Genomic DNA, 19,604 nt, shown 5'->3' with positions numbered 1-19,604 from the left:
TGCCATTTTTTTAATACAGAAAAAGTTCTATTTTAATATATTTCTCTCCACCATTCCCTTTATTCTTTACTCTTAAAAATTGAAGCTCACTTCTTCTCATTACACAGAGCTGGTGATTTAATTGCTCACATTGATCAACCTGGAATTATTCAAAACTTCAAGTCATAGTCCTAAAGTGCTTAGAAAAACTCACAGCAGCTGCTGACAATAAAGCTAAAAAAGCTAGCCCTTAATCAGCTCAACCCCCTGTCGTAGAAACATAAATCTGCAGGTGCCCTCTAGGAGTAGAGGACTTTTTCAAGTGAGAGTTTCTCCCTGTTTTAACATTTTTAAAAGAAAAACAATCAGACTAACCAACATCATTACAGGGAGATAAGGAAATCCCCTCTCCCAGGCAATAGGCCACTGTCTTGGTGAGAGGGTGAACCACATTCACTTAATAAGTACTGCCAGACACAATATTAGGAGCTAGGGATGCACAGATGACTTAAATATCTGTTGTCTTCCTGAAGTAGTCCGCTGCAGAGATCTGGTAGGGACACAACTGCAATGCAACCTGCAATATGTGAAAGACATGAAATCTGAACAGGGAAAACTAGCCCTTGGGTTTGTTTGGGAGGGTCAGGAAGAGCTCCAGAGAGGAAGCTTCTGAAGGCAAAATTGGAGCTTACCAAGTAATCAGATGGGAGAGAAAGATCCAAATGGTGTGTGCAAAGGAAGAGAGATGGAACAGAAGGCAGAGGCTAAGAGAAAACTTCTAGCAATTCAATATCGGTAAAGAATAAAATGAATTAGGGATGCCTGGGTGGCTCAGTCGGTTAAGCAGCCGACTTCGGCTCAGGTCGTGATTCACGGTCCGTGAGTTCGAGCCCCGCATCGGGCTCTGTGCTGACAGCTCAGAGCCTGAAGCCTGCTTCAGATTGTGTCCCCCTCTCTCTCTGCCCCACCCCTGCTTGTGCTCTGTCTCTCTCTGTCTTTCAAAAATGAATAAACATAAAATAAAAATTTTTTTAAAGAATAAAATGAATTAAAAAAAAAAGAGAATACAATGAATGAGGTTAGGTAGGTAGGTAGAGGGCAGAGCTCAGTCTTTTGTACATCCCACCAAGAAATGTGCCTTTTAGAATTATCACAGCAAAGTAGGGACTGGAGGGAGGGTGATTGTTAAGAAAAGGGGTAAAAATCTCCAAGCAGGGAGGATTAAGGATCTGAAAGCAGACCAGGGAAGCAAGAATACAGAGACCATATCAGAGACAAGCTGTGAAGATGAATTTGTAGGACGTGACTGGGGGTGAAGAATGAGAAAGGAGGAGGAGACTAGAATCCCCCCAGTTTCTGGCTCAGGTAACTGAATGGATAGTGGTATGTTCACTGAGACAGGAAATGCGGTGGGAGCCGTGGATTTGCTGGGTGGAGTTTGAAAACCGGAATTTGGAAATGCTGAGTTTGAAGTGGCTGGAACACTGAGGTGAAGGTGTACCGTGGAACAATGAATACACAGATCTGAAGCCCAAGCCAGAGGTCTAGACTGGATTTAGAAAATCTGAAGTCACTTGTGTGTGAGTAGCGGGGGACGTGGATGAAATGCCCCAGACAGAATGGGTACAGTGAGAAGAGCACCATGGATGAGAGAGAACCTGGCAGACAACCAACAGAAGACTCGCCAGCTTAAACAAGCGCTCAGCATGTTACCACATTGGCTAAGGCAAGACAGACTAGTGAGGGCTAGAATCTGCTCAGAAGCATAGCTACACCAGATGTAGACAAGACTAAGTAAACAAAAGTATAATTTGACCTCTGGTTTCCAGTTCCACATGCAAGGAGCTTGGAAGTAGCCACTCTGTCCTAATAGCAAGCGAAAAACTGAACAGACTAAAAAATCAACAACTCTTGCCCACAAGGCAAGGGACGACACAGAGAAAACTGTTGTCCTCAAGACTAAAGAGACAGACAGATTAATATAGGGAATCTTGACTTACCAGAGCAGAGACTGACGAGCAAAAACCACTGCAAGAGCCAGTGCCAGGATAGGAAAACTTGAACTGTACTTGAGGAATTGATGGAGGTTCAGTGTGTACAAGTCTGAGAGTTAAAAATTCCAAGGAATCCAGTCAGAGAGAGGCCTCCACAGTTCTGTGAGGCTCTCCTCCAGAAGCTCTGATAAACATCGGAGAAAAATCCCCTGTTGCTTCCAGCTGGGGAAGCGGACAAGGAGCCATTTTGAAACTTGCCACAGCACTCCCTTTTTTTTTTTTTTTTTAATGTTTACTTATTTTTGAGAGAGAGCATGAGCATGAGCAGGGGAGGGGCAGAGAGTGAGGGCAACAGAGGATTCGAAGTGGGCTCTGAGCTGACAGTAGCAAGCCCAATGCAGGGCTTGAACTCACAAACTGCAAGTTTATGACCTGAACCAAAGCTGGACACTCAACCTACTGAGCCACCCACGTGCCCCACAGCACCCCTTTCTTAAAAAGGCCTGACCTCAAGTGAAACCAGTTAACTAGAGCCTAATCTGCTGGGTATGTATAATTAGTGTAATTGACATGGGAAAAGGAAAATGGCCAACTCTAGTCAGCTCCATCCATCCTGTCCCACCTGACAGGGAAGAAAAAACACTTGTGAAGTTCACAGTCCAGAGGCATTGGCTCAATAAAGGACTTAGACCTATCACAAGGCTATATAATGCTTCCCATCCCCATACACCTCACTCCCGCATCCCTAAAGGCCTATTTACAGCAATTCCTTTTACCCAGTGCATCATGTCTAGCTATCAAGAGAAAATTACAAGGCAAACCAAAAACCAAAAATCACAATTCGAAGAGACAGAGTAAGCAACAGAACCAGACATGGCAGGGATTGGAATTGTCAGACCAGGAATTTAGAACAACCATAATTAATGCGCTAAGGGCTCCAGTGCATAAAGTAAACAGCATGTAAGAACTGATGGGCAATGTAAATAGAGCTGAAAATCCTAAGAAGAAAACAAAAGTATAATTCTATGTTTTAAACATTAGTTACTATATGCAAATATACTCAGATATATTCAAATATGGTCTAGAAGTGTGTGCATCAAGATGGGTACCATTGTTTTTTTTCATACTTTAGAAGTATGGACAATTTTTATGTTCTCCTTTATGCTTTTTTATATTTTCCATATTTTCTACAATGTATATGCATTGCTTTTGAAATCAAATGTTTAAAGGTTTTTAATTTTTTTTAAGAGCTAAAGTTTGTCGGAGTCTGAATTCGCTGGAACTGAGATAGTGTGAGGTAGTTGAGATTGGCCCAACCATCTCAAAATCTAAACAGCTGTTAGAAACAGGAGACAACAGAGGGACAGGACTCAGAAAATCAACCTGCTATAAAGAGAAAAGGACTTCCTGGTAAACAAGATGGGCCATGCCATGGTATCTTGGATCCAAATATAATATAACCTCAGAGAAGAGTAGAACAAGAAGGAACAACAATTAGGAAAAAAATATCGGAAAGACCCTCCCTCCTTACTTGCATGCACCCATGAGCTTCAGAGGGCAGTGGAAAAAGTAAGAAGAAAGGTAGGAGTCAACTCCTCCCCCTAAACATAAGTGCTTTGCTGACTTCCAGATCAGTTAAGACTCAGAGAAGAAATGAATGAAGTCAAATCACCTCAAAGTCACCCCTAACAATAAGGAGTTGAAATACATTCCTTACACAGCAAGTCAGGGCAGGGCAGGAGTGGGGGGTGCTGGGATGGGCCAAAATGTACTCTAACAGTATGAAGTCTGAGTCAAATGAAGTAAGTGAAAGCAATAGACAGAAATCAATCACATGCCAAGCAAAAGGCATTGATCAGCCGAGGTAAAATATCTGGAAGGATAATGGGACCGTTAATTTATGGGTCAACTTGGCTAAGTGATGGTGCCCAGTTATTTGGTCAAATACCAGCGTAGATATTACTATGAGAGTATTTTTTAGATGTGATTAACATTTAAATCAGTAGACTTTCAGTGAAACGGATGAGTCTTCATAATACGGATGGCCTCATCCAATTATTTGAAGGCCTTAGGAGAAGAGGCAGGTCTCCCAAACAAGAAGAAATTCAGCCTGAAGGCTGCAACACAGAAACGCTGCCTGGGTTTCCAGCTTGCTGGCTTACCCTACAGATTTCAGACTTGCCAGCCCCCTCACTGTGTGAGTCAATTCCTTAAAAAATAAATTTCTCTCTCAATATAGATATAGGTAGAGACATATAGATACAGGTATAGACATAGATTATAAATATACAGAGGTACATATACATACAAATAGATATAGATGCATATATAATACCTATATACACACACATATATAGATATAGTTATGCAGATATATCCTAATGCTTCTAATTCTCTGGAGAACCGTGATTAGTACAGGTAATAAAAGATGAAATCTATTAACAGAGACCAATCAGGCACAATCTTGAACTAGAGGCAATGGAAGTGAAAATGGCTAAGGTAGGCAGTAGTAAGAGATGAAAGCTTCCTGGATTTGAATGCCATAATAAACAATACATTTAACTACCATTATTTTGGCATCCATAATATGTGTAATATGAACCAGGTCACAGGGATGCTACAGTTAGAACACATTGGAAGAACTCTAGACCAAAGGATTCTGTGGATGGAAAAAAACAAATGCAAAAACAAAACCGACAACTATTTATACAATAAAGATATGGCAAACAATTTAACAGGAATATTCTCTATTTTCAAGATACTTAAATAAAAGTTATACAGGAATACTATTCATATATAAAGATGTTAACTTACCATATTTGTCTCGCAAGCCAACAGTACATCTAAAGACTCCACCAAAGGCAACATCTTCACCAAATATTACTGAAAAACAATGTTTAAAGAACATATTTTATCTGATAATCCCTAAATGATACTAACAATGAAAAATAAGTAATTTCAATGTTGACATTTTAAAGCAGAAAACAGAAATAGATCAAAGGTTTAAAATAAGGTTTCTAAACTTCAACATTACCGACGTTCTGGACTGGATAATTCTTTTCTTGTAACAGCCTATTCTATACATTGTAGATATACAGCAGCATCCCTGCTCCCTATCCCATGGATGACAGTTGCCCCCCACACACACAGTCCTGACAGCCAAGAGTGTCTGGAGACTTTGTTAAACATGAGAGGAGGAAGGGGGATTAAAATCATCCCAACTGATTAAGAACCACCAATCTAGGACGTCATTTTGTTTTACCCATGAAGAAAATGAGGCCAGAGAAGTAGTAAAGTAACTTGACAAGTCAGAAAGAAAGCAAGAGGCAGAAAGCATGACTCACACTCCAGCCTCCTGAGTGTCTGGCCAGTGGTTGTTTTCTTTCATATATAGTATATAATAAAAGTCAACACTCTGAAGGGCTGAAGGAAAAATATCCCAAGCTGAGAGAACAGTCACAAATAGGAAAAGGACTTAAATCAAGTAAAAGGAGGCAAGTATGGTGGGACATAGTGAGCAAGGCAAAGAAAATAAAAATGGGTGTTCACAGAGATGAGTTCTATTCCTATATATGCACCTGACCAGCTCTGTGAACCTCAAGGAAACAATTCACCCTTATTTACTCAAGATCATTCTCAGCATTCAAACAAAGCAAAATCTAATCATCCACTATTATAGTTCTTACTTCCTCCTAACAAAATAACACGTTCTTCACTTGACCTTAAAACTAGGGATTTTCAGGGGCACCTGGGTGGCTCAGTCAGTTAAGTGTCTGACTCTGGCTTAGGTCATGATCTCACAGCTTGTGAGTTTGAGCCTCACATCAGGCTCTGTGCTGACAGCTCGGAGCTGGAGCCTGCTTCAGATTCTGTGTCTCCCTCTCTCTCTGCCCCTCCCCTGCTCATACTCTGTCTTTCTCTCAAAAACAAATGATAAAACATTTAAAAAACTTAATAATAAAAACTAGGGATTTTCAAGTGGAAGCCCAAGGTATACCAAATATATATATATTTATATATACTAACACATATAAGTAAAGCCAATCAAATTTAGAAAACATACAGCAGGACAACTGTTTTTATACCAATGATTAAATTTGATAAGCTACTTATTTATTACAGTTATTTCCAAAATATCTTAAGTTGAATGACAATGTATTTCAAAGGAAAGCATGGAATCAAATCTTCATTTCATAAACAGATTCATAAATCTGAATGAAGTGGTACTTCGCATTTTTTTTATATGCTGGAGAAACAGAAGTACCCAGTAGGTATTAATCCAGAAAGTATTAATATAATATCAAAACCACACACACTATGGGAAAAAGTTGACTTGAAGATGTTAGATATACATCAGAACTAATTCACCATGAATTAATTTAAAAAATGTGTTAATAGCATGATCTGATAACCTTAATCATTTGATCAGATCTTTTAAAAAATTTCAGGTAAATGTAATGTTAACCACTGAGCTCCAGACTCAACATTTCCAGCAAATTTTTGATTCTGAATTAACACAGCTACCGTAGTCAAGCAGAAAGGAATTTTACCTGCAGTAGGATCTTTAGCCAATGAGTTATCCAAGGCACTTGTTATCGCCTGGAAAAGATTCATTTTCTGAGTTTGCCCTGTGAAAATTAAAAAAAAAAAAAAAAAAGTTTAAGTAACATTCCCTACATTGTAAAGTATATAAAAAATAACCAGTTTCTTAACAGTTGATTACAACATGATTAAAATCAACGTAGAAAAGAAAGTATAGAATATACTATGTGAATTTATTGGATTATTCACAATGATGCTGGTTCTGTAGAAATTACAAAAGCAATACAGACTTCGGAGCTTGACGACGAAGCAAAAGTGACACATATTAAACAATTAAAAAACAAGTATAAAAAAGGAAAAATGAATATAATCCAGTCACCAAGTGTGTGTAGACCATAAATAAAAGCCAGAAAAGATAACCAGCCAGAGTGAAAGTGGTCTGAGATTATATTTTGGACAGGTGTTAAGAATATAAAACCTAGGGGCACCTAGGCGGCTCAGTCAGTTGAGCGTCTGACTTTAGCTCAGGCCATGATCTCAAGGTTCGTGGGTTCAAACCCTGCACTGGGCTCTGTGCTGACCACTCAAAGCCTGGAGCCTGCTTCGGGTTCTGTGTCTCCTTCTCTCTCTGCCTCTCCCCAACTCTCTCTCTCTCTCTCTCTCTCTCTTTCTCTCAAAAGTATATAAACATTAGATAAGTAAGTGTGTGTGTGTGTGTGTGTGTGTGTGTGTGTGTGTGTATCCCTGACAAATACACGTGACTCAAGGCACGTGTTAAATATGCCAGTAACAGCAAATGGTCATGGGCCATAAAACAATGAGGAAGGCTGGTGTTTAGAGAATACTATAATCCCATGCCTCAACACACCAGACTTGGTCCTTCCTACTGTCTCACTGCTCAAGTAGACTCTCTGCAAGCCAACTTCTAGTTCCCTAAATAGACAGATAGGATGGTTAAATGTAACAATACATGTAAAGTTAGAACAGTGCCCAAACACAGTAAGTGCTGAACAAATATGAGTTATTTATTATTAGAATCTGGACTTTTTCCATGCCCTTCATCTTGACTTTGGCATTATTCTGAATGGTAGAAAACTTTGTTTAATAAAGTTCCAAATGTTGGAACTCAGAAACATCATACTTTAGAGATTTAAGTCTTGGTGCTGCCCAGGACCTACAGACATCCCAGAACTTTAGGTCAGCTCCTCTCCCAAAGTACTCTTCAGGATGGAGAAAGGCTTCTGCCTGAATCTTCTCTGATCCACAGGCCATCTTCACGTTAACCCATAGCTAGCCATGCTGGTAGCAAATCCCTTGAATACCGCTAGTTACCCTGACTACTGTCCCATCTAACCTCTGTACTCCTTGGTAACTTGTTGTGTCCCAAAAGCCAAGATCTAATTCACAATGTGGGTCACAACAGCTAGTGCTGTTGCCATCAACGCTCTGGCCATGACACATGCTGGTCACTCACCCTTTTCTTGAAGACTCATCTTTGTCCCAAGCCCAGCCTGGATCCACAGCAGGCTCTGATCTATGACATCTTCCATCTCCCAATATCCACTGACGCTCAACCTTCTCTTAACTGCCCAGGCTTCAAGTCTTGGCAATATCCACTCAAAAATGCCCTGCTGCCATCTGTGCCAAGAATAAAGTCCTGTTTCTACTCTTATTTTTGGTGGGGATAATGGGAATTCATTCAAGAAAGTACAGTACTGTTATGCCATCTATACCAAAGGATACATAATCAAACCACATGTCTGTGATAACTTCAAAATTTATTTTTCTTCAGGCTAAGGCTATATCATTTAAATAGATGCTTGCCTTTAATCCTTCTCCATTTGCTAAAAACTCTTTAATAGTGTTTATTGGTACCCAGCATCAGATGATAATGGTTTAGGGAAAACTTTTTTTCTGACTGCCATGATATTCCCATTCCTTCTCCCATTTCATACATTTCCTAAAGTCAGATTTTTTTTTTGTCTATTATGATTTTCACAGCTAAGGAGCTAAGGAGGATAAAAATGCTGCCTAAACACCTAAGGTGATATTTATTTCAAGTATGCTGACCATCTGAATTAATCCTGAATGCCTCCGAGACATCTTATTTCATCGCTATTCGACAAGTTTTAGGTACAAAGAAAGCAAAGACTTTAACAATAAAAAAACACACCAAGTAAATCTGGAAAGTATTGCTTAATTACCACCAAGAATTGACTCATCTTGTATGAAAACAATGTATAAGAGTATTTAAAGGTTTTATTTCCATGTAAGCACAAAAACTTCTACTCCTGAATATTTTTCAAATAGATTCAAAATTTTTGGGGGTTGGATTAACTGCTATTCTACCAGATGCTTTTAAAAGATTTAAATAATTTTAATATAGTAACATCTACTCCCAACTATTTTTAAAGTGGCAGTATGGTCTGTGAATGGGTCAGGAAGAAATCACAAATTATTCACAGGTAAGATCATTTCAAATAATTATTTCCCTTAGAATTACTTATTCTCCTACAGGTTAAAGACCATGGTAAGATATGCCTATGGTTCCTCATGACAAAGTATGTGCCTGTAGCACATGTAACTATGAGCACTTAAAAATTATTCAACACCGCTGCCCAATCATGCAATTACCAATATTAATAAAAAGCTACTAAACCAGACTGACATCTCTTCTTTCCCAGATAAAAAGTTATAACAAAACAAAAATATACATAGCAGTTCAACTTCCCTAGTCAGGGATACAAGCTAATGGGCACTCATTGGTAAGATAGCTTTATGGCTAGAAGTGAGCTACTCACTCGAAATTATCCTAAGTAGAGCATGTGAAAAAATAGGCCATCGCCACTGCTGCAAAGATAAAGTGGCAGGTAATGCAGGGTCAGAACACAATAGGAACACAATAGAACATGAGCCCTAAGAGGTCAGGGATTCCTATCTGTTTTTGATCAGAGTTATATGCTTAGTGCTCATAACAATGTCTGACATGTAGCAGGTGCTCAATAAATATTTGTGGAATGACCGCACAAATGAACATATGAGGCTGGTTCAATAAAGATAAAATCTACAAAGCATATTGCTAATGGACTGCTTAAAGAGAAAGAAATACAGTAAGATAAAACATCTACCAGTGTTACAATTCAAAGTCAGACTGCAGGAGCAGGGGAATGAGGCAGAAGTGATACTGCTATGGCATCTTCAGTTATTCTGACTAACTACTCAGTATGCAGTAGCATTGAAGACAGAAGCCTTCCACACAGCTAGAGCATGTAAGAGAAAAATGGCAAATGAGTGCCCAAGGAGCAGTCTCTAGAAATAAATCAGGTCAACAGCAGGGCATGTTTAACAGTAAGTATGTTTGTAGTTAGATCCTGAACAAATAAAAATACACAGCTATGGGGGCACCTGGGTGGCTCAGTCAGTTAAGCACCTGACTCTTGATTTCAGCTCAGGTCATCGTGGTTGGTGGGACTGAGCCCCCGTTGGACTCTGCACCGTAAGCACAGAGCCTGCTTGGGATTCTCTCTCCCTCTCTCTCTGTCCCTCCACCCCCCCCCCCGACTCATGTTCTCTCTCTCTCTCTCTCTCTCTCTCTCTCTCTCTCTCTCTCAGAATAAACATTTTTAAAAAATACACAGCTATGATATGGAAAGTTAGGGTCTACTTTCAGAAACCAAAGTTTCTGCCAGCACATTCAGCACTGGCCCTCCTCAGAGCTGCCTAGTCCTTGATGTGTATTACAGCATTTTCATGTCATATTCCTTAGAAACCTCAGCATTTAGTGCCTAACACAAACATGACCATCAGTATATGCTTGTTGAAGCATGATGGATGATTTTAGTGGCATAATCTGGCATTAACCACACTGTAAAATGGCAAGATGCCTAAGAAACTACCTATTTTCATCCAACAGAACTTCTTCCACCCCTCCAGATGCCTGTTCTTCAGGAATCCCTTTCTATGTGCCAGAAATGTACCTCTAACCCACTCTAATCCCTACTATGGGGTTTCCCAAACTCTAACCCATAAAGTAAGTTTCATGGAGCATTCAAATATGAGAGACAGGATCTTTTATATTAAAATATAAATGAAGGATCTATAAACACAAATGCCTTTTTAAGGTGCCAGTAAAGGGGGAGGGGGCTGCCACCTAAGGCCAACATTGGGAGGACCTAAGAAAGCCTTAAAGTTGAAGAAACTATGGCTAGGAGCCCTGGGTCCCCATCTGAGGGCACCTGGTAACTCATGTCATGGTATAACAAACTACAGTTGTTTCCCTCCCTTTAGCTGGACACTTCTCTCCTCAGTCTCTAAATGCTTTTTAAACTCTTCTGTATGCTGGTCACTCCCAAATGAGTATCTCTAATCCAGACTCCTCCTCTGAATTCCTGATTTATATCCAACCATCACCAATTCCCCACTTGGGTGTCAGGCTTTTCTAACTCAGTAAGCACACAACCGAAGGCTTGATGTCTGCTCCCAAAACCAGTCTTCTGCATCTCAGCAAACAGCACTATCCTCCACCCAAGCATCCAGGCCAGAAATTGAGGAAATATCCTTGAATGTCTTCCTTTTATTCATTTTGTATATTCAATCCATCCAATCCAGCTTCCAAATATATTACTTCCAACATATAGCTTAAAGTCTAGTACTACCAACCATGTCCTAATTCCAGAACTCACCATGTCTTTCCTGTTTCTGAAAAACATCTCCTAACGGCCTTAGTCAGCTCTGGCCTCTGTAACAAAATACCACACAGATTGAGTGGCTTAAACGACAGAAACTTATCTCTCACTGTTTGGGGGGTTGCCAAATCCAAAATCAAGGTGAGTTCCTGATGAAAACCCTCTTTCTAGTTTGCAGAAGGCCATCTTCTTGCTGTATCCTTACAAGGTAGAGAGATAATCTCTCTTGTGTCTTTTCTTATAAGGGTTCTAATCCCATTAACGAAGCCTCCACCCTCATGACCTAATTACTTCCCAAGGACCCCATCTCCAAATACAAGCACACTGGGGATTAGGGCTTCAACATAGTAATGGGGAAATGATATATTCAGACCAGAGTACCACCTCCTCACTTCTACTCCTTCATCCCTCATTCATCAAAGAGCTGCTATAAGAAGTCCTAAAAAGCAATGCATGTCATATGTTACTCCTCTGCTCAAAATTCTTCCAAGTTCTCTGACTGCACCTGGAATAAAGCCCTACTCCTCATCACATCCACAAAGCCCTGCTTGATCTCATCCTTGTTCACTTCAAAAGCCCTATTTTGCACCACTGTCCCCAAGGCTCACCACCTGAGTCTTCTCTCAGCTCCACCACAGCAAGCTCCCTGCTACATCAGAACCTTCACGCATGTTGGGTCCTCTGCCTCGCACCTCCTTCACACCTCCTTGGATACTCTTTCCTGATCGCTTAGAGGGTGGTCAAATACTAACCTCTTCTTAGGGGCCTTGTTAGGTCTCTATTATTCTCTTTCCCAGCACCTGAACATGTCTTACAGGGCATTCATTGCAATTGGGATTGATTTAAGTATGCATTTACTTGCTATTTTTCGTCCATCTCCCCCACTAGACTTAAATTCCATGAAGACAGGTCCATATCCACATTTGTGTTTTGTGCTAAGCACCTAGCACAAAGTTTGACAGCTAGAAGAAAACCAAAATGCACAGAATGAATAAAGAAACCTACACGCATGCACACAATGTCCAAAATCAGGGGCAGGGAGAGGCCCCGATGTGTTCTTGGGGAGCAACACAGAGCAATGAAGGCAGCACACACACTGGCATAATCATGCACGCCTGGCCTGGAATCTGTGAGGCCATTGGGAAAGTTACTTAACCACTGACACTCCATTGCCTACTCCATAAAACAGGAATAATATCTAATGTCTAGGGCCAGTGTGGGAATTCAGCGGGATGATTACTATCAAAGGTCAAATATTTAAGAGCATCTACTCTAGAATCGGGAGACCGAATCTAGCACAACCAGTACCAGGCACCAATAATTACATGACTTACCTCGCTGGGTCCCCCCAGCGATGCTCTGAGGCAGAACAGATGAAGAAAAGAAAGCTTATGAAGACTAATAAACCCGGCCAATCTTACAATGCTAAGTTGTAAAGTGGGGCTCAAATTTAGGCACGTTTGACTCAAGAACCCCAGCTCTCGGCTTCCGTGCAATAGTGCCTCCGGAAAGTTGCAATTTCCCAAATGATAGCAAAAATGGAGTACGAATGGGATGAAAAATAGAGCAGAGGAAACACAGTCAATAATACTGTAATAATGGTGTATGCTGACAGATTGTGATCTTACTTATCTGGGTGAACACTGAGTAGTGTATAGAATTACTGAATCAATGTGTTGGACACTGGAAATGAAAAAAAGGTGCGGGGATGAGGTGAGAAACTAATAAGCAAGTTCCTGGACCATAAGTAAAGAAACTTGAAGGTGGGTAAATAACAGTAATAAAGGAGGACAGGAGTCTCTATTCAAATGAGACACAAAAGATGCAACAAATTTGGGGAAAGCCAGGTTTGAGGTAGGGTTAAGAGCAGGCAAAGTGTGGTGTGAAGAAACTGTACGAATAATGCAAAAGACAGTGTGGTTGAGAGCTCAGGGCATGGCCTCTTAGAGCAAACTGAGCACACTACTTAAAAATGAAGCCTGGCTTCACCTCGTACAGATAGTGTCACTTGGGGAAGTTTGGGGGTTTTTCTCCAAGTTTATATTTAAATTCCAGTGAGTTAACATACAGTGTCATATTCGCTTCACGTGAATTATCACTCCCATAAAACACCCAGTGCTCATCACAACCAGTGCCCTTCTTAATACCCATCACCCAAGTGTCAAAAAGTAGAAGTTTAACCTCTTTGTATCTAAGTTTCTTCATTGTAAAATATGGTTGATAATATAGGTTGATAAATATGGTTGATAATATAGTGCTGTAGGATACCTGCCACAGCACTGTTATATGAGGATTAAACGAATTGCTGCATGAAAGGCACTCAGAATAGTGCTTGGTACCAGGTGACCTCTTATAAAAGTGTCTTCTGTCATCATTATCATTTGGTGGGGTGCCGTGGAGAAGTCTGGATGAGCAATGATAAAGAATAAGGAAACACAGTAGGAAGAGAAAAAAGGAAGGACACAGTTGGGGGCAATTCTGATAAGACTGGGAAAAGAGATATGAAGAGAATTGTCTAGTCTCAAAGGTCCCAACTTTTGACATGGTTGTTTTGGTGCCAGACTAGCACTCAGACTAGCCGACCTCAGGATGCTATATTCTGCCAACACTGCCAATGCTATAGAATAAATGTTTGTGTTCCCCTCCCAAATTCGTATGTTGAAACCTCATCCCCAATATAATGGTACTTGGGGGGGGCGGGGTGCTTTGGGTGATGAATAGGTCATGAAGGTGGAGCCCTGCTGAAAGGGATCTGTGCCCTTAGAAAGAGACCCCACAGAGCTCCCTCACTCTTTCCATTATATACAATGTCACAGTGATGAGACAGCTGACTGAGAACCAGAAAGCGGGGCCTCACCAGACATAGAATCTGTCAATGCCTTGACCTTGGACTTCCCAGCCTCTAGAACTGTGAAAAATAAATTACTGTTGTTTACAAGCCACCAGCCTACGGTATTTTGTTACAGCAGCCCAAAAGGACTAAGACATCCGATCAACATATCCAAACCTAAGTCATCCTCTCTTCAAAACCACTCTCCTCTCGGCCAGTATCCCTCATTTGTTTGAGCGATACCACTACTCTACCATCCTTTCAGCCTCCCGGGTGAGAAATGGCAAAGTCATCTTTGATACCCCTTTCTCTTAGCCCCCACGGGCAAAACAGCACCAAATGCAGCCAATTCCTTCGAAAGCACAACTATTCCCATTGGCAGTCCCCAAGTTTAAACAATTACATCCTCTCTCATGGACAGTACAACATCCCTCTAACTGATCTCTGCCTCCTTACTTTCCTAATCAATTCTATAAACTCTCCCAAGAATCTCATTCAAGCACACGTCAAGTCACTCTCTTGCCTATAAACAATCAACGGCCCTCCACAGCCCACAGAATAAAATCTGAACCTGCGTGTAATGCACCCGGCACAGTGTCAGCTACATTAGCCACATTCAATCTTTTCTCCACGCCCCCCCCCAACCTTTTTTCTGGCTTTCCAAACTTATTTCTACCCCTCCCCTTTTTCCTCTAGATAAAATCACTACTTCTCATTCCTCATAAAACCCTAGGCTTTCTAGCCTCTCTTGTGTTGTTCCCTTCTCTACAAATTCTAATACTGGAAAGAAGACCTTCATTCTCACAAAGAGGACTCTTCATTACCCTTGAACAACTGCCTATCTTTCTGAGAACTGCCTATCTCCCCAACGGTGATGGCTTTCCCTGGTCACCAGTGAACAAGCTTACCTCACCTCAGGGATTTCATCATTCTTTGTCCTTATTTCTTTCAGGAAAAGACTGTTCTACCCTGGTCTTTGTGGAGGTAGTTCTTTTGTCCGTCCTCACAGTGAAGTTTAAATGTCACCTCCTCAGAGTCAACCTTGCCCATCACTCTATTTAAGCAGTCTTTATCATGTGTCAAAGTAACCAAAATTTTAAAAATAAATCTATTTGCAGCATCCACGAAAGACAAAGAGTTATTATCTTCATTAATATCTTTAATATACAAAACATTAACACAAAAGTAGTGTGGGAGACTTTAAAGGTAGACATATTTGGGTTCAAATTCTGGCCCTGCCACTACCCAGACTTGGGCAGGCCACTAACAGCTCTGAGCTTCAATTTTCCCATCTACAAAATGAGCATAATACTCTCTAGGTCACAAGGTTACTGTGAGGGTTATAGACTGATGTCCACCACACATGTGGAATATAGCAGTTGTTCAATAATGGTACATAGGATCGGTATTGATAGAAAAAGATTATCACGCATACAAATTTTTCAATGTGCAAAAACAAGGAACATCCAATTCATAAGAAAAAAATATAGCAAATATCTGGTAACTATTCCTTAATAGAAATAAAACAAATATATATTAAAACAAAATGCTGTGAGCACATAATATCCAAGCATGTATGCACACACACAATTCTGATACCAATTCCTGTGTGTGTGTGTGTGTGTGTGTGTGTGTGTGTTTTAACACACAGCCAAGCAATTCTGCAACACCAGCTGAGTCTCCTACAACTCACCTCAATTCTGACACTATTGACCTGGAGCTACCATCGGATCCCACACATTAAGGGCTCAGTCCTTGTAAGACTGTGCCTACCTCCCAGTTCAGAGGCCAGCTGAAAATCCAGGTCGTCACCTGTGCTTCTGACTGGAGGTCCCAACAGCCCTCTCTCTGGGTTCAATTAATTTGCTAGAATGGCTCACAGAACTCAGAGAAATATTTTACTTACTAGATTACTGGCTTAATATAAAAGGATGTAACTCAGGAATGGCCTGGTGTAAGAGATGCATAGGGCAAGGTATGGAGCTCCCACGTTCTCTGAGCATGCCACTATCCCCAATCCTCTATTCACCCAATACCTATTCACCAACCCAAAAGCTCTCTAAATCCCATCCTTTTTGGTTTCCACAGCATGCCTCATTACGTAGGCATGATTGATCAAATGCATTCAACCTCCAGAACCTCCAGAACTGAAAGTCCCAACCCTCTAATCTCACAACTGATTCCTCTAGTGACCAGCTCCCACCCTTAGATGAACAAGGAGCTTCCAAAAAAAGTTACCATCAGCATAACAAGACATCTTTATTACTCTCATCAAAAGAAATTTCAAAGGTTTCAGGAGCTCTGTGCCAGGAAAAGGGGACAAAGACCAATATGTATTTCTTATTATAAATCACAGTATCACAGCACAATCATGATTTTATCATGGCACCCAATATTCACCCTCCTATACACACAGATGGAAATATAAACTGATAATTTGAACTCTGCATTAAAAATCCATTAAACTGTTCATGTCTTTGAGTCAGAAATTTCATCCCTAGAATTTATCCTAAAGAAATAATCTCAGATACACAAAAGATACATGAAACCTTTCTATCCACAAACGTTTCTATCCGCATTGTTTATAACACTGCAAAAGTGTAAAACAAAAGCATAATGGTAATTATTAAAAGTTTCCACTTAATGAGTGTTTCTTAGCAGACAAAACTGGGTTTGTGTACATTGTGCAAAATTGTCTTTACTCCTCATAGCAACCTGTGAAGTACATATTATTAGTAACTCCTCACTTACAAAGAAACTGAGGCTTATAGAGGGTAAGTGAGTAGTCCAAAGGCATAGGTAGCAGGGCCAAAACCAATCCTAAGACAATCTGATTCTAGGGCCAAGATTTCAACCACTGGACTACAGTGTTTCTACTCCACGGAACACACTGTCTTCTAAAGAAGGTTATGAAAATTATGCAATAATATGGGAAAATACCTCTGACTAAAGAATGCAGATTGTATCTGTATTAAAACTACAATTACAAAAAGAGGTTAGAGTGGAAGAGAGCCAAAGCATAAGAGACTCTTAAAAACTGAGAACTGAGGGTTGATGGGGGGTGGGAGGGAGGGGAGGGTGGGTAATGGGTATTGAGGAGGGCACATTTTGGGATGAGCACTGGGTGTTGTATGGAAACCAATTTGACAATAAACTTCATATATTGAAGAAAAAAAAAAACAACTACAATTACAGGAAAATTTAATTCTACTAAACTGAAAGGAAATACCTGGAAGGATACACACCAAAATGTTAGCAGTATTTACAAATAGTAGTGGGTGGTGAGATTACTTTTTCTTGCTTTTTTCTATTATCCAAATTAATGTAACATGTGTTTATTGTTTTTATAATAAGAACAAACATATAAACATGATTATCATTCTACCTGGACTTTAGTAATTTCACAGTTGTGGAAGGGGGGTGGGGGATGAAGAAGAACTGTATTCTATTCCTTAAGTATTGGGCTGAAGTTTCTTTGCTTTGAAGACAGAATTCAAGGTTCATCTTGTTGGTGAGAAAAACTTGCTACTCACCATGGTATCTACTGTTTCACAAAAGTGTGACACCTCTTAGTAAATTATTTCTACATGCATTATAGCCCATTGTTTAGAATGGAAGCTCTAGAATCTGAATAACTAAAATCCAAAGCAGAAGCTATCACTAACTTATCTGTGTAACCTTGGACAAACTATGTCAAGACCTCAGTTAACATTACTCACTTTTAAAAGTTGTGCTAAGCATCAAATGAAATAACAAATGTAAATTTTTCAGCATAGTACCTGCCTACAGTAAGCACTCAATATATGTTCACACTTATTATTCACAAGTACAGACACCCTTCCAAAAATATCACTCTAGCATGTGAGAAGTTATCAGACAAAGAAAAGGTAAGTGTTCCCAATGTTCTGATAATAGACACTCGATCTTTCAGAGACCACATAAAACTTGCAGAAGAAATGGTAAAAGTCATGCAATTGTCATACGGTGAAGAGTTTGCTAGCGCCCTTCCTACCAATGAGAGTGTTAGTGGCCTCCTCTTCCGGTCACCTTCACCAATTACCTGCTCCTTGGCTAAATGGCAGCCTAGTCCAGCAGAGGCTCATTGCTAGACTCAAATGGAAAACCTGGGTTCTTTCCCATGTCTAAGAACAACCTGTTTTAAGACCTTGGGAAAAATCAATTCAATTACTTAATCCTTCCGTTTCCTCTTCTCTGCCAAAGCAAAAAAAAAAAAAAAAAAAAAAAAAGTAATAAAAGAAAATTTTAAAAAGAAGAAAAAAAAATTTCTCTTTTAAATACCGCTACCTGTAGTTAATGGCCCAGCTCCGGACAAACAGACAACACCTAGGGCCACGGCTGAGAAAGCGAGGATGGAGAAATGAGAAAAGGAGGGGTTCCCTGGGCACCATCCCTCCACCCTCGGCCTCTCCAGACCGCGGCATGCCCTCTCACCCAACTCGAGGGTTCTGAGGGGCTGCCTCTCGTGGGTTGCTCAGTCACAAAAATAGAGCGAGGTGGAAACTACAATCAAACCCTATAGTAGGGAGGCTCCAGAAAGCAGGGAAGGAATTACACCAAGATGCAAGGAGATCAGCCTGCCGGCCGCCGCCGACACGAGCAGGATGGCACTCCTGGCGAGGCGCCCACAGGCCTGGGAGTCTGGGTTGCACCAGGAGCAGACAGGGCAGCCCCTAGCTCACCATACTCCTGAGGCTCCGGATCGGGCTGGAAAGTGAAGTGAGCCACCTGCCGCCTCTGTGCCGCATCTCCAGTGGCCGAGGCGGGCTGCAACAAGGCCCGCTGCAGCCCCGCGCCTCGCAGCCGAAGCAACCGTCCCTCTGTCCCAGCCGCACGCAGCCCCAACAGCCTCCCCGCAGTCGCCGCAAACGCCGCCATCCCCACTTGCAGCCCAGGGTTGCGAGCTACGCGGCCGCACACTGCCGGCAGGGAGGGCGGAGCACCGAGGCGACTTCTACATTGGTTGGGTCTAAGGGGCGGACCCATGGAATAGACCAATCCGAGTTCGCAGTTCGGGGGTGGGGAAGGTGACGAGAGGAGGCCACAGGCGCTTGCCTGTAGTGCGCATGCGGCAGAGGAAACGGGGTGGGGTCGAGCGGGCAGGTGAGCTCCAATGAAATTGTTCCTGAAGGTGGAGTCTTCTCAAAGTCGCTGCGTGGGCTCGGGACGCGGAGGCGTGTCTGTAATGTGACTCGCCAGTCCTAGATTTGTTCTTTTCTGATGTCATTTGCATTGTTACCTCCGATAACTTTTTCATTTTAAGATTTATACTTTCTTTTAAAATGTAACCTTTTTTCTCCTCTCCTATTCTTTATCTGTATTATTTTATAAGTAAAAGAAGCTTCCGCTCTTTTTTCATATCTTGAATGCTTAATAAGCATGTATACATTTTTGCTGGTTTTGTTTTTCAGGATTTAGAGGATAGTTGGAGAGATAAACTTAGATTTCAGCCTATAAATCCACTTAGTAGGAATTCAGATGCATTTTTGCCCAGGTGCAGGGAAAATGGACCTGACCGGCTTACTCTAGCTTAAAAACTTGGAGAATTCGAATGGT

The 19,604-nt window shown here is 41.1% G+C and overlaps 1 protein-coding gene across 4 annotated transcripts in view; it reads right to left on the bottom strand.

Moving 5' to 3' along the window:
• Positions 1-18,983, bottom strand: part of BCKDHB (branched chain keto acid dehydrogenase E1 subunit beta) — a 205,763-nt gene extending 186,780 nt beyond the window's left edge. For 2 of the 4 annotated variants that reach the window (XR_009263089.1, XR_009263088.1), the window contains exons 1-3: positions 18,731-18,983; positions 6,524-6,601; positions 4,788-4,856 (exon numbers count right to left, since the gene is read on the bottom strand). Coding sequence is in view for 2 of the 4 variants with exons in the window: in XM_058734547.1 (XP_058590530.1) it covers positions 4,788-4,856; positions 6,524-6,601; positions 18,731-18,926 (343 nt within the window). In the remaining 2 variants the exon portion in view is untranslated. The remainder of the gene's footprint in view (positions 1-4,787; positions 4,857-6,523; positions 6,602-18,730) is intronic. The other 2 variants (XM_058734547.1, XM_058734546.1) reach the window with 1 other exon arrangement.
• Positions 18,984-19,604: the final 621 nt, after the last annotated feature.

Source organism: Neofelis nebulosa, chromosome 6 (assembly GCF_028018385.1).
Source record: "Neofelis nebulosa isolate mNeoNeb1 chromosome 6, mNeoNeb1.pri, whole genome shotgun sequence".
Lineage (NCBI taxonomy): Eukaryota > Metazoa > Chordata > Mammalia > Carnivora > Felidae > Neofelis > Neofelis nebulosa.
Note: the sequence above shows the minus strand (reverse complement) of the source record. Positions and strands in the feature narration are given on the sequence as shown.